The following is a 15,818-nucleotide window of genomic DNA, read 5'->3' as shown; positions in this document are numbered from 1 at the left end:
CATAATCTCGGTCAAGCGGCTTTCTTGATAGGCAGTGCACTAAGTTTTGAGACACCGAATGTGACATCACGACAGAAGATTCATATCGAAAGAAAGTTTCCTCAAAGCAGATTTAAGGCTGACGTTAAATGGCCACATGGATGCATTTGTTTCAAATTTGTTTTGTGAATTTCCGCCACAGCAGTAGGCTACAATAAAATTCATCTCGTACAAAACAATAGGCTACACGAGGAACATTCAGGCTAGCATTCCTACAGCCACATCATAAGTAATATAGCCACATTACAACCATAATAAAATCAGCATCTCAATTCAAACAATGAAGGAAACATTAAACTCTCATTTTGTAAATTTTTTGTTACTTTATTATTATTATTATTATTATTATTATTATTATTAGCCTATTATCATCATCATCATCATTATTATTATTATTATTATTATTATTATTATTTATAGAGCTAATAAGGACGTCTATGTAATTGGAAAACGTGACGTATCGGCTAGGCTACTTGTTATTTTGTTATGTTTTCATATGTGCGTAAATCTTCAGTTTTTAGTCATATTTTGCCAATATTTTGATCTATAGCACCATCTACTGGCATGTTGGCATGTAGGTACCTACATATAATTGCACAGAAGTTGGGGAAAGTAGTATAACATGAGAGGGTGAGGAAAAAAGTTATTGAATTAAATTGTAAAGCGATATAATCTTGAAAATGGGCCACAGTCATTCCAACTCCACCTAACAATTCCATCCCATCTTGAGTAGAATATATAGGCCTATAATAAAAAGGATTTTCTTGGAAATTATTATGCAGAATTGTATCTATATTCCAATGATGTCCATTATCTCATCTATTTTATCGAATTATTTCGTTTGTTTTTGTTATTTTTGACTTTCAATTGTGGAAAGAATCACTTGATTTGATTAGCTGAGACCTTTGTTTCAAACTACCACAAACCTTGCTAGAAGTGCTGATTTTGTTTTAGATTGTGCAGTTTGAGCTACACCAAAACTTTCTTTTAAAACTGGTGATGCCATAAAATTATACTTATATATCATCAGTTCTTGTGTGTTGAGGATTCCACACATGCACCTGCAAATAGCCTATATGTAGTCAATCATATGCTTATCTGAACAATTACATCTTTTAGGCCTATATGTTGTATAAATGGTCTATGATGTTCACTAACTTGTGTTGTTGCTTTTTATGGTAGACAGTTAATGCTTAAGTCTAAATGTATAGACCGTTTACTTTCTCCCACAATTTCACTCCTTATTTGCTTTTGACAGCTAAATGTATTGGGGAAAGGAAAGCATAGATCATAATACTTGTTTTATTATTTCGCAAAATGTTGTTATACCTAGTCCTACAGCTGTAGACTGAGGAGAGGCTGGAGAATTGAGAGGCAATAGTTTTCCATTTAATTCAAAGGCTTTATGACTTTTTGGAAATTGCTTGTGAGCCAATGGGATGTTTTTTTCCCCTGGCACCAGGGGGGGCCCTCACAGTTGCTAACAAAAGACAGCTGATAAAAAGAATGATAACTGCTACATGTGTAGGAATAATAAAATAAAACACACTAAAACATCTTAAGTAACATACTGAGTTAGTAGGCTTTTGTCATTTACATTTAATTACTATTAGTTCATTCATAAACAGAGGTTATGTAAAAGGCCTGCTAGACAAATGCAAGTCACATTTTAAAGAGTATGCGTAAAATTGTTCAAAGTGTCCAAGACACTTTTCTGCGATCAATGCACAGTGGTCGTATGCTACATTGTACCATTCATGCTATGATTGATACATGATTCATACGCAAGAGATGGTTCAAAACGTTCAGGTTCGGAGTACGACACGCTTAGATGATTGGACAGCCAGCACATCAATCAACAACGGCGCACTGCCATTGGTCTATCCATCATCCGCCCACTTCACTGGGCGTTTCAATCAACAGAGGAACAAGTCGGGACGCAGTAGACGAGGCGAACAGGAGAGAAAATGGCCGACAGATTCTCTAGATTCAACGAAGAACGTGATTTCCAGGTAAAAATAAATAAATACAAGAACTGCATGTAGCCGAAACATGTTGGGTCACTGTGTATTTTGGAGAGTTGTGCTTTGTACAGTTTGGTGTTATTTGTTTGAGCCGCTGAGCTCGCGCTGCAACTATGACACAAGAACAGCAGCATCGTCCTAGTTAGGCATTGACAAGCTCGAGACCAGCGAGGTGTCCGTGTCGCTTTCCAGTTTACTAACACATTTTTAAGGATTTCCAAAACATATCAAAATGGCCGTTGAAGTTAGAGATGTGTTGTTATTTGACCCCTTGTGTTTGACAGTGGTATGTTGTTAATTTGAGACGCTGGGAGGATGACCGCAGGCTGTACTCGGCCTGACACAGAGATAAACGCCTCAGTCCGGAGAATATGAGCAAATATCTCATTGACTAACGGCCACCTGACTCTAGTATGCATGAGTTGAATATAAAATGTTCGCTTTTACTTGTGAAACGTCAAAATCAAAAGCTGAGTTTTGTAGTTTTAGTTATTTTTAATAAAAAAATATTGCACTTCATTTGCTAGGACGCTAGCTTGTAATATAATGTCCTGTGTCTGCTCGCGGTTGTGACTATATGCGAATAATGCAGACATTGTTTGATTTGTTTTTGTCTCAAACTGACTCTTGACTAGCACAATGGCATGTTTGTGCTGTTTTTTTTTTTTTTTGCATAAGTTACCTGATTTGCAAGTTATGCCCGCTAATAAAAAAACACTTCAATTACAACGTCTGGAGTAGGCTATTGATGCTTGGACCCAATGCGATAGAAGAGATCCATTGTTTATTGCATTATGATGTTGTCAGATCTGGTAACTTGGTCATTGGAGCTTTGACATGTCATGATTAATATTTTGTGTGCGTGTTTATCGAGTGATGCATATAAAAAAAATTGTGTATCTCGTGAGAAATCCTGCTGTAGATGTTCTTGGGTTCTTGTTGTTCTTGTCAGGACAAATTAAATGTTGCTTGTCATGAGGGTTTCTTAATATAATCCTTAATAGTCCTTCTGGGATGGCTTTCTGCTTTAACTAGAGACTGAGCTGGTTTTGTCCCTCACTGATGCGGCAGATGGGCCATGTTGTCAGATAAGAGTTTATCCTAGAGGTTGACCAATTGATTGGTTTTTCCGATTATTCGGCACCTATAACCGAATCGGTTTTCAAGCCACAATCTATACCAATAGTTTTTCCGGGTTGCATCCATTGCTGGTGTGGCTGAGAAGGGTCCACTGTCCTTATACAGTATGAGCGTGGCCTCTAGAGGTGACCATCACTGACGCCTTTTGGTGTTTGTTTTGACCATAGACTGTAAAAAAAAGACTGACGACGCACCTTTACATCAGAATCTAGTAGTGCCTCCCCATCATCCGCGTATTTAAAGTGCACTTTTTCTTTTTGGAATTTTCAGTGTGAGCACACTACTTACACTATTTATACTTAAAAAATTATAACAGTGCATAAGTATGAGAATTGGGACGCACCTCTTATTCTCTGGCTAAATATTTTAGAACGCATCGCCTTATTGTTTCCATGGAGACTCGTCATGCTTCTCACGTGACACAGCAGCCACAATAGTGCTGTATGACAGCTGTATCGTTGTATTTCGTTTTTTTAAATTTTTTTTTATTCAAAATAATCACAAACTTGTTAAAGGAACACTCCACTTTTTTTGAAAATAGGCTCATTTTCCTACTCCCCTAGAGTTAAACAGTTGAGTTTTACCGGTTTTGAATCCATTCAGCCGATCTCCGGGTCTGGCGGTAGCACTTTTAGCATAGCATAGCATAGATCATTGAATCTGATTAGACCGTTAGCATCTCGCTCAAAAAAAAGATGGAAAATTAAAAGTTGTGATTTTCTAGACCGATATGGCTAGGAACTATATTCTCATTCCGGCATAATAATCAAGGAACTTTGCTGCCGTACCATGAGTGCAGCGACATAATGATATTACACAGCGCCTGAAAATAGGCTAGCTTCTGTCAACATAACCAACATGACAACCTGCTTGCACAGAAAGTGTGCTGGGGCCTATTTTCAGGCAACTTTTTTATTCTGTTTTGCGATCTGGTCACCCGATTTTTTTTTTTGTGCTAATTTTACCATCTTACTCCATTTTATTCCACTGGACATGGACATCTCGTTTCTTTTCCCAAATCTTCACTTACGTTTCACCCATTTTCACTGGGGATTATAAATGTTTCTTCCTTTCATTTGCTAATAATTAGGTCTATTAAGGCCCTTTCTCACTGGACGCGTAACGAAAAAGCGAAGCGGAAAAAGCAAATATTTTGTGTGCGAATAGTTTGCGTCAAAACCATTCACATCAGCCGCGACGCGAGTTTGCGACGTTTCAGAGCTCCAACACTCCAAAACATTCGCGGCGACAGCTGAGAAAACACGGACACTTCATCATTCAGTGGAGACGAGCTTTTCATTTTCTTTAACTTCTTAACCCGCATCGGATAGTGGGCGGGGCGGTTGACGTGAGTGGGCGTGTGTGTACTTTTATTTTATACAAAATATTCAATCAACTATCACAAACTATGCATCATTTGAAAGCTAAAACACTCAAGATTCATGTTCTAAACTTGTTTTTGCAATAAATACACCAGAGAGGAAAGGGTTAAATGAAACGCTAAAGGACCGGCCATGTAAACATTAGCATAATATTAGCGATACTCATCTTTCATCTCCTGTCGTTCAGATCAGATCGGACGAATCCAATAAACACCCGCATACATCTCTGTGTAAGGGTCCACTCTTCAAAATGCATCCCACTTTTTAATCCAAAACAACGAAAAAATAGGGAAAAAACAAAAAATCCTTCGTTGTTTGCAAGGGAGTTTTGAGTTAGCGTAATCAATCATGTCCATTTTCAATGAAATGTCGATTCTAATCCGTTTCTGGCAAACTCCCCCTGCAAGAATACTCTCTCCCACGTGAAATGGATCAACCCTCGTCTCTCTCCTTCAATCAGAGTCTCTCCTGTGATGCATCATATAGAGGAAGCGCCTTACAGGCTTGTTGAGCTGTAAATCATTGCGCCCATGGTTTTCGTTGGATAAAGCCACACGGTGCCCAGCCAATGCCTTTCCAACAAAGGTTTGATTGATGGACTTAGTAACCAATCAAAAGGCATTATCTTGCGCAGTTTACGTAAGTAGGCTTTGGTGAATACTCTTTGTGCGCTGTCGGCGCGCTCTCAATGGCGCAACTGCAGTGGAGCGCGCAGGCTCTTACTGACAGTTCTTATTAGCTAAATGAGTTTTTTACACTTTATCTCTGTAAATAGTTGCTTTAGTTTTTCAGTAACTGTTTATCCATTATAATTAGCAGTTATTGCAGTTTATTGCAGATTTATTTGAATGAAAAACTACTCTTTACAATAGCAAATGTTCTGAAATAAATGGCCTTTTTGAAAGGACGCCTAGACTTTTCTTGACATAAAAGCTCACAGAAGCTACATAACTGAGAGAATCATCCTAATATTTGAATCATGACATGATTAGACATTCAGTTTTATATTTAAGTTATTTTCAGGCTCTTAACATTAAATTATAATATTTTTTTCCCTAAGTGAAGAAAAAAAAAAAAAAACGTGAGTCACTTACATGTATATTACTCTGTTCCCATATTACTTTGAGTTATTATGACTCTTGGGTAGCAACATTTCAAGTGTCTAGTTTAAAGGTCCCGTTTTTCGTGTTTTTTTGAAGCTTTGATTGTGTTTACAGTGTGCAATATAACATGTGTTCATGTTTCATGTGTAAAAAAACACAGTATTTTTCACACAATTTACTTATCTGTATACCGCTGTTTTCACTGTCCTCAAAACGGCCTGAGAATTTCCTCTTTCTATGAAGGCCCTCCTTCAGAAATACGTAACGAGTTCTGATTGTGCCAGGGGTTCCCGTGTTGTGATTCGACAGCAGCTTAGGGCACGTTGCCCGGAAAGGTCACGCCTCTTACCATAACGGGGAGATGAACGCGCTCAAACTACAGCCCCTGAAGGCCAAACAAAGGTGATTTGACTCCGGGATGAAAATAACAGCGTCTGAACGACATGGCGACAAACGCAACCGAACCGAACCGAACGCAACACTTCCTCTTCTCCACGAGGGAGCAACAAGACCACGCCCCCTTTTTTGCGTATTCTTGTGGGCGGAGGTTAGTCAACAAACTGTTCTACTGACGTAATTAAAGCAGGATGTACAGGGATGTAGTCCAAACCAGCCCTTCGCTGTAGGCTTTGAAAGGGAACTTCTGTCAAATAAAATATCTCGCTTGGCATTGAACTTTGAGCTTTATAATTTTACAGGTATTATTTATGCTCTAACAGCAACATTACACACTAACTAAAGTTTGAAAAATGGGATAACGATGAACAGGACCTTTAAAATAAGACCAGATTTATGAATATAGACCATAGGGTTTAAGAGCTGCAGACATTTTCATTTGGGTATATCGTTTTCAAAGAATTCTCAAAAATGGGGCGCCGGTTAAGAGGTTAAAAGACAGAGAAGAAGGTTTTGGGTGCACCTAGTCTTAAAGAACAGAGAGCCTGAAGTAGAGTATGCTAATCTTGTACAGGAGCTAAAACTTTATCATGGCCGGTTCCGCACTTACTTTCAAATGTCCGTGGGACAATTTGAGGTGCTCCTCCAGAGACAGTAGCAGCGCATCCGACGAGACAAACACACACGTCAGGAACCAATCGATCCGGAGCAGCTCTGTTTCCAGCTATGCTTCCAGTTGAGTCACAATGTAAACATTTAAGTGCCACAGTCGTACTGACGGAAACACATTCACTTTCTATAGTGGCGGACACAATTAGATTAGAAAAAAATCAACATATTGATTATAATATCGTAATCTGTAGCCTATAGTGGGCAAACACAGCTGCATCTGTACAGCTGTAAACACAACTAACGTTACAGCTGTAATCTCGTGAGAAATGCGGTACCTGGCAAAGGTTAATGTTGATTGAATGGCTAGTGACATCAACTGGACATTTCGTCACCTTTGTTTCCTTGTATGTGATTGGTTTAAGCCTTTTCTATTGCTGCGAGTGTTAAAAATTGACATTGAAACGAAAAAAATAAACGTCGTTTTTTTGGCCGCAGCACATTCGCGTTCAGTGTGGAAGCTCTCATTACACAAAGAGCTGATCAAAAAAATAAAACCATCGCGCGATTTATTCAAAATCAAAATCGAGTCCAGTGTGAAAGGACCTTTATACCTGTTCGCATCCTTTATTGTGGTAAAGTAGAAAAAACACTGTAGGACAAATACCTAATGTATAACAATAACATGTCCCACATCCCTCTCAAAGTGCAGAGTGGCATATGACGCATCTTTGTGAGGAAATATGAAAAAAAAATGTTTACTAGGGGTGCACGATATAACGATTCAATATCGTTATCGAAAAAGTGAGATAAAGGCATCGGGCTGGGCGATAAAACGATAACGATATGTATCTCGATAGACACGTAAATGATATGTATCGCGATAGACACGTAATCGATATTAAAAGAAATGCGTTCAATGAAACGCTTGATAATTTTTTTTTCTTCGTCGGAAAAAAACAGAGATTGCGAAGCATGTTTGGTTACATGAACAAAGGCACTCACTCTCTGGTAACCTAGCTACGTAGGGAGTGACACGACAGCCAATCATGTAACAGTTAGGGATGGGCAACAGTGGTCGAGTAATCGAGTACTCGAACGTGACAGCGATCATCGATCATGAGAACGATGATCGCCCTGAAAAAAATATATTTGTCTCTTTTTTTATTGTTTATTGCGTCGTTTTGCGCGGTACCGGAGGTCTGATTGGTTAGCGTTATACAGCACGCCACCAGACCGCGGCGAAATAAAGGGAAACTGAGGCGTGCACTGCAGTGATGTCTGGAATCTCTGTGATCATTAAATGGTTAGTGCAAGATGTGCAGCGCCAATGTTGGAATGCTGTAAATGATCTGTGCTTATAGTTCCCCGTGTATCAGCTGATCCACAGAGAAACTAGCGAGAACACTCAGACTAGCGCGTGAAGTTCATGTGCGCATTCGCGTCCTTTTCTGCAGATGCACGTTGTAAGATACTTTTATGTTGTCTATCTGATTAATCTAATATAAGAAGCATTTGGTTGAGCTTAATAAGCTAGCAAAGCGCTGCCGTTATACCGGCTGTTGTTCATTCTCTTCAGTTTCAGCTCAAACGCAGATTTCATGCTTGACATGATGGTTTAGAGACAGTCATATTCTTTTTAGAAAGGCTATTTCTTTCTCAGAATCATTGATATTAGTAATGCAGCAGTGCTATACTGTTCTCGTATTTTTTAACAGTAGACCTAGTTTATTTAAAGTTGTTTTTCGTTATGAGTTCGAAAACACGCAGTGATGTCTGTAAACGCTTCGATCATGAATAATAAAATTAAGTGCATGATGTGCAGAGTCTATCTGTCAAAGCATTATAATGAGAACACTATTTTAATAAAATGTTGTTTCTGTGTGCTTTCGTTGTCCTTGTATCAGCGTTGTTAAGGGAAGAGCGCATTCAAAATGTTCCGTTTCAAACCCTTCGCCTGTAAAATCTAGCACGCTGAAGTTCACGTGCGCATTCACGTCCTTTTGTGTTGATTTATGTTGTAATAGGTTCATAATAATCTTCATATTAATATTGATATAGGGTGCGTTTGGTTGAGTTTATTAACCAGCTAGCAAGCTCTGCAGGGTGGTGTTATTTCACAGTTACAGCTCAAAGGCAATGCTTGATATTATTGACTTGATTATTTGAGACGGTCATTTTATAAAGATGTTTCTTTTTCAAAGACATTTATGCATCATAATCTAGCAGTTATTTTTTGTTTAATATGTTCATGTTTTCATATACCTGTTTTCATGTCACGTTTGTATTTGTCAAGAACCATTTTCATAACAGTATTTTCATTATCTCAATGACGGACATGCCCCGCCCCCTGCACATGCCCCGCCCCCGAGTACTCGAGTACTCGTTTTTGAGACCTATCGACGATCGAAATGAGAAATTGACAAAAATGCCCATCCCTAGTAACAGTGTCACGTTTGGTTGCATCATATTGTTGTCTCGTGTTGGATTCTTCAGTAACAGAACCAGTGTGGAGTGATAAGTGGTAGTGTTGTCAAAAATATCGATATTTCGATACTAATTTTCTACAGTATCGATACCAGCCGCGCCCTCCTCTCCAACCGACAGCAACGCACCCGCCTCCTCTCATTCAGTCTGGTTAACCCTCTGAACACGGCGAACGCGTGTTCTGCTGGATATTTCCTCATGACTGCGTGTTAGTGTTGGTGTGACCGGTCTGAATTTTGCACGGGATTGCACATAACGTTAATTCTACTCATTCCCGCAGATTTTGCGCTCGCATCTGAAGCGCGCACACACATACTGTAATAAAGCCACCTCTGAAATACAAGTGCAAAAATGAGCTCCTTTTTCCAGTTTATTAATGGTCAAATACACTCTTGGTGAGTATTAACGTAAACACAGTCATAACCAGTTCAGGAAGAATGTGTAGCAGGAACAGTGTTTGGGATCTATGCGTGCGTCAGGTCTTAAAGGGACAGCAGTTATTTATTATTCAAACTACAAAAAGACAAACGATTACTTACTGCTCTTGACTGATTAACTTGTGTAACTTTAATGGATTCATCTGTAATTAAATGTTTTTATAATGAAGATATCCAATGTTATTTTAAATTTGATTACTGCGTTTTTTTTATTCCGTTTCTTACTTGAATACTGTTAGACCTTGGCCTACCTGAAAAAATAAAGCAGTCCATTTAATTTGTCTCTTTATTCTATTGTATTTATTTGTGCTATTGTTTGCAAACTAATTTGTTCTTATTTTATTACTGTTTACTCGTCTTTTTAAATTTAATTTGAAATCAAGCTTCCCTGTGCTGTATGTAAGCTATTGCAACACAATTAGTTAGCAAATATTCAACAACAAGGTACAAAGAAAAAACGGAGGCACTGCACCTTAATGTTGAGATAATTAAGTGTTCATTGTGATTTTAAACTTACGTTTACGTTTTAATTATTTGAGTGTTTTCCATGGTTGTGTTGACATTTTCTGCCTTTATAACTGAGGGGATTATAATCAGAGGAAGGTTAAGTTTAAAATAAAAATGTTTAAATGTAATATATTTTTCTCCTGGTCCTTATTTTAAATAGGTCATAAAAACATCAATAATAATCGATATCGACCAATATGAAACACTAATATCGTGAAACAGTTTTCAGCCATATCGCCCAGCCCTATAAAGGCATGGGATCGCATTTATGTTTTTTTTTGTGACTGGGTATGTTTATGCATAAAGTAATTTAAAAAATCTAACAATATGGATATTTAAATTTAAAATCTCTCTTACGTAAGTATCCTTACCTGAACAGAGCAAGTCACCCATGTTCTGTTACAATAAAAAAGAGAAATAGACATGATTGTTAGAAACCAGTTACAATTTGAAGGTTACAATTTATAGACATTTTAAGAAAGAAATCATTTACCTGTTGAGTGTGTTGACAGGCTGTGGTGTTGTATAGCTGAGCTCCAGAAAATCAGTAATGAGATGCTTTGACAGTTACAGATTTGAAAAACAAAAAGGCGGAATAAAGAACCCTAAACTCTAACACAAAGAACCGTTTTGCCATATAGGGTCCTCAAGACCATAAATAGAACTGAAACTACGTGTAAAGAGCCTTTGAAGAACCATCTTTTTTTAGAGTGTAAGGTTAATAAAAGTATTGCTCATTGTTAATTTCAACATTTACTAATGCATTTTAAAGTTGTATTTCTTAACATTAGTTAATGCACTATGAACTAACATGAATGATCAAGGTATAATTAATATATTCATTTTTTTACATTTAAAAAGTACAGTACATTTTCACGGGTCAGTATTATTTTTTTATATTTTTGTAATAAAGCTAAGCACTAATTGTATGTTATGTTTGTTTTCATTCAGTATCCATTTTAAAAACTATCGGTTGATTAATCGGTTATCGGTCAGCATAGCCCAACCTATTTATCATTATCAGTAAAATCGGTTGACCTCTTCAGCCCTCATTCTGAAAGAAGAGTTTCTAACCACGCAGTTGGCTGCGCATGGAGTATTGACAGGAACAAACAGACTTTTATTAGAGTGCCCACGAACATTGTGAAGCCCTTGGTTTAGATTAGAGCCAGCAGCCAAACTGAGAGCTTTGCCTTGGCAATTTTTCAAGAGCTGGTGACAGAATGAACCCTTTCATGCATGGCGGTCATTACAGTGGACAGCTATTCAAAATTGCGTAATAATGGGTTTTGATGGCATAGTTGCACATCAACCACTAATATACATAATATACATAATATACATAATATTTCACATATTAATCCAAATCAAAAGGTCAAATCAAAAAGACCGAAAACATGTTACACGTGGCACATTCGGACAATTTTTTCCTGGAATTACCGCTGGGTGTGAATTGCGCTCAAAAAACGTTGACTCTTCTCTGACCAGCTGACATAACCATACTTTCAATAAACGGGAAACAAATTATATTCAGTTATTAATAGGGATGCACCGAAATGAAAATTCCTGGCCGAAACCGAAAAAGAGGAAACCAAGGCCGAAAACCGAAACACCGAAAGAAATTATGCCAATTATTAGTACCATTGCATTTATGGCTATGACTGTGTACTAACTTTACTAAAATCAAGGCATTGCAATTGCATACATTAATATTAAAGTTTCAAAGAATAAATCAATTACAAATTATGCCAATATTTATTTAGCACATTGCAACAATGCACAGTATAAAATAAAATTCAAACTAAAATGTTTAACTTGACCCCACTCATTTGTACATTAAATAATAATGTACAGGCCTACAGAAAGGTTATAAAATGTTCTCTCATAAAAACAGTGCATTTAGGTCTAGTGCATTTAAAAATTGTCTCTGTTGGACTACTACAAGAAAGTGCATTCAGAACAAGTGCAAGTGCTTAAAGATAAAACTATTTTCTCTGTAGGCCTTCAACATAGTGTATCAAAACAAAGACTGCCATAGCCCATATGTTAACTGTAGAATAGGGGTATAACGGTACACAAAACTGACGGTTCGGTACAGCAGTTTTACAAAATGGCTTTTTATTTATTTTTATTGGTTTACTGAAAAAAAAGTATCTGTCCTTAAATGAATTAAATTATAACTAAAAGTTTATAGAATATATTGCTCTAAACTATATAGGGAGCCCTTACTTGCACATTAATATTAAAGGTTAACAACAGAGCCCAAACTATTAGCCTAAATTCAGTTGCTATGTATTTTTAGGTCTAATAATCAACACTCAAATAACATAGTACACAAACATGTAAACTTTTGACAAACAAAAAAACAGTTTTTGCAATAACTTCTAAATCTAATTATAAAATAGTTTTTTATCCAATTCGTTGTTGAAATATAATCATTTATACACAGTGTCTGTCATTTTATTTAAACATACATGAAATAATCAATATATCATTAACAGGTTAAGTAGAATATAATGAATATAACGGCTAATATAGGTCATATATTTAGTGAAAGAGTTGATTTCTCTAGTGAACTAACAGCTGTGGACACTGAGGTGCCTGAGGTAAATGTGATGCTACATGACTGTTTAGTTTACAGCAGTTATATTGAGGTCTTTCCGCCGTTGAGACACTGATTTAGCGATTACACCACATATGATACGTGACAGTAAGTTGTAATGTATCCTCAACACACCTTAGATGTTCATTCATGTTTATTCTTAAGGAAGAGATGATCGATCGCGCTCACAGATGATCGCGTTCACGCGCGCGCGCCGCCGCCAGATTGAAGTGTGTTCCGCGCTTAAAACATGCCCACTGTTAAAGATTGCATTCAGAAACCGTTCGGGTTCACAGTGAAGTCTGGTCCTCTTCTCATCGAGAACATGAGCTCTCGCTGTCAGTGCTTGTGCATGGAGCAGACGTGGGTGTTTCTCAGATATACTGAAATACGTCCACAGACTCCACACCGCGGACATGTTGCTTCAGACAAGCACGTGCAGGTCGCTCTTTCTGTTTGCGTCATCACAACATTTCGGCCGTGTTGTTTCGGTGATAAGTCTTTCGGCCGAAAACCGAAAATGCACTTTTGGGCCATTTTCGGCCGAAAATGTTCGGTGGCCGAATATTCGGTGCATCCCTAGTTATTAAGTGTTTTCTGTGTGTTGACATCTTCCGCGATGTTCTAAGAGACCGTATTCGCACACAACGCCTCTGCTAATGTCCGATTCGTGCCCTAATGATTCCTTTGAACCGAATCATTTTAAAACAGTGTTTCACAACCGGGGTGCCGTCTGACAAGAGCAGGGGTGCCGTGTAAAAGTCCTTCAAATAATTCTCTCTTTGTAAACTTTGTTCAATGCATGCGAGTGCTGCCGTATGTTTGAATATGACCAGTCATTTTTGCCGTCATCACCCGGGTTTAGTGCCAGAAGACGCGAATGAGAAGTCACACGCGCTGTGAGAATTTGGCTCTGTGCTCTTATCCGAAAGCACGCACACGTCTCATAGCGCGCAAATATTGAGTTCTCTTTCAAGTCTAGCTCTTGAATGGACAAACTCACACAAAAAGTATTTCAACATGTCCATCATGATAAGTATTCTAGCAGACATTAGGCGTTTCTCAATGTCAAGGAAGGATCCTCGGAAGCCAGAATTCTGAGGATGCTACGTCATCGACGTCCGTCGAAGGGCTGTTCCAATGTCGAGGATCCTCGCAATTTCAACCAAGGTCTGAGTCCTTCGTTCGAAAAATATGCCATATACAGGAAAGGATGCATACGAGTAGACTTCGCGCACTTCGCGCTCTCAAATCACCCACAATCCTATGCGCGCAGCTTTGCTATCTTGTTCAAAAAATACAAATTATCGGACGTTGGCGGAGTCGGAGCGTTAACGGGGCAATATGCTTTCAAGTGTAAGTATTTACGTTACCAAACATTTGTTATAACCGTAGTAAATATAAGTAAAGTTTAACTTGTAAATGCCAGTACAAATTACAACCGTATACAAATGACGTTATTGATGGCTAACGGACCTTTTCACTGACGTAATGAGGCTGACGTGCACTTGCTAGCCTGTTCCATTTACCTGTTCTCCGAATGCTAAAGAGGAGCCTCGCCTAGCCTCTGAAGGAAGTGACTTGGAAGGATCAGTCCTGCAGAGGAAGGATCCTTGACATTGAGAAACACCTATAGTCTGCATATGCCTTAAGTAAACTTTATACAGTCAGAAAGGCGACGCATATCCATGCATTAGGTCTTAAAGGGGCAGTAGCATTAGGTCTTAAAGGGGCAGTAGCATTAGGTCTTAAAGAGGCAGTAGCCTTTACTGCTGTCTGTTTAATGTCAAACAACAAAAGACATCACTCACTGCTCTTGATTGAATAGCTTTTGTAAGTTTAATAGGATTAATCTTTAATTTATACACTCAAATATGCAATGTTATTTTACATTTGATCAATTTCTGTACCTGAAAACTAATGTTAGACGTACCTGAAAAGCATAGTTTATTTTATTAGTATCTTTGCTTAATAGTATTTATTTGTGCTGCTGCTTGTATTTAAATTATTTGTTCTTATTATTTTCTTTATTTTTATTTGACAGTAGTCCTTTTTTCCCTGAACATAGCAAATACTGAACCGTACCGAAACCGTGATACAAACCGAACCATGAGCAATCTGTACCGTTACACCCCTAGCATAAAGTATGCAAACATTTTCAAAGGGTGCCATGACTGAAAAAAGGTTGGGAAACACTGGGTTAGAACTACTGATCTGTCCAACACTGAACTAACGAATCAGTTTATTAATTTACTCATAACGCATGCATCTGAAATGAGAACACAAGTGTGCTTACCCAATTTAGCAAGAGTGGGTAGTAAGAATTATTTTTAATTATCAACAGCATTTCAGCTTATTTCTGTTGACAATGTGTAGTAAAATAAATAGCCTACAATCATTTAGACTGGAGTGAGGTGAAACCAGAACAAAGTTGTTATTAGCTAGCTGATGATATGATTATATACCAAAACAATTATCTGTAAATAGTGTAAAAAATGAGGAACAAAAGAAACAAACATCGATGTAAGAGATCATACATAATGAGATATCAAAATAAGATGATCAAAAGTACTAGCATTTTTTAAATGTATTGCGCTCGCAGATCACGTGGGTAGGGGGTGTGTGTGTGTGTGTGTGTGTGTGTGTGAACCACCACCGAAGACCATTTTTTGACCCAGGAAAAACCATGATATCAGCTACAGTTCATACTATTACTTGACTGTTATTCTTGAAAATACTTCATCTGCAGTAACTTTTTTTTGGCTGTAAATAAATGTATTTGTGTTATTAGAATGTAATTTGTAATGCGTTGCTTTACTCGTTACATCAAAAATGAATCTGATTACGTAATGCCTGTTACTTATAATGCATTACCTCAATGCTGCTCATTTCAGATGAGATTGAAAACACCTGATCGCTAGTTTTTCCACTGTCTGAAAACATCAATAGATCAATGTAGATGTCAGTCGGAGGTTTCTCCTCAGAGAGGACAGCTACGGTAGAAAATTGTCATTTTTGAACTTAATCAGAATTATCAGCTAATAAGGTAAATTGACATAATTTGGTAGACATGAGGGAGCATGGGCGTTTTC

The 15,818-nt window shown here is 37.8% G+C and overlaps 1 protein-coding gene across 10 annotated transcripts in view; it reads left to right on the top strand.

The window, feature by feature from the left end:
- The first annotated feature begins 1,936 nt into the window (after positions 1–1,936).
- gpatch8 (G patch domain containing 8) overlaps positions 1,937–15,818 on the top strand; it is a 49,538-nt gene continuing 35,656 nt past the window's right edge. For 4 of the 10 annotated variants that reach the window (XM_079821495.1, XM_079821490.1, XM_079821498.1 and 1 more), the window contains exon 1: positions 1,954–2,051. Coding sequence is in view for 1 of the 10 variants with exons in the window: in XM_079821489.1 (XP_079677615.1) it covers positions 2,007–2,051 (45 nt within the window). In the remaining 9 variants the exon portion in view is untranslated. Of the gene's footprint in view, positions 2,052–15,818 lie in introns of all 10 variants that reach the window. The other 6 variants (XM_079821492.1, XM_079821493.1, XM_079821489.1 and 3 more) reach the window with 5 other exon arrangements.

This window comes from Gobio gobio (assembly GCF_949357685.1).
Source record: "Gobio gobio genome assembly, chromosome: 1".
Classification (NCBI taxonomy): domain Eukaryota; kingdom Metazoa; phylum Chordata; class Actinopteri; order Cypriniformes; family Gobionidae; genus Gobio; species Gobio gobio.
This window is presented reverse-complemented; position numbering and strand designations above follow the sequence as displayed.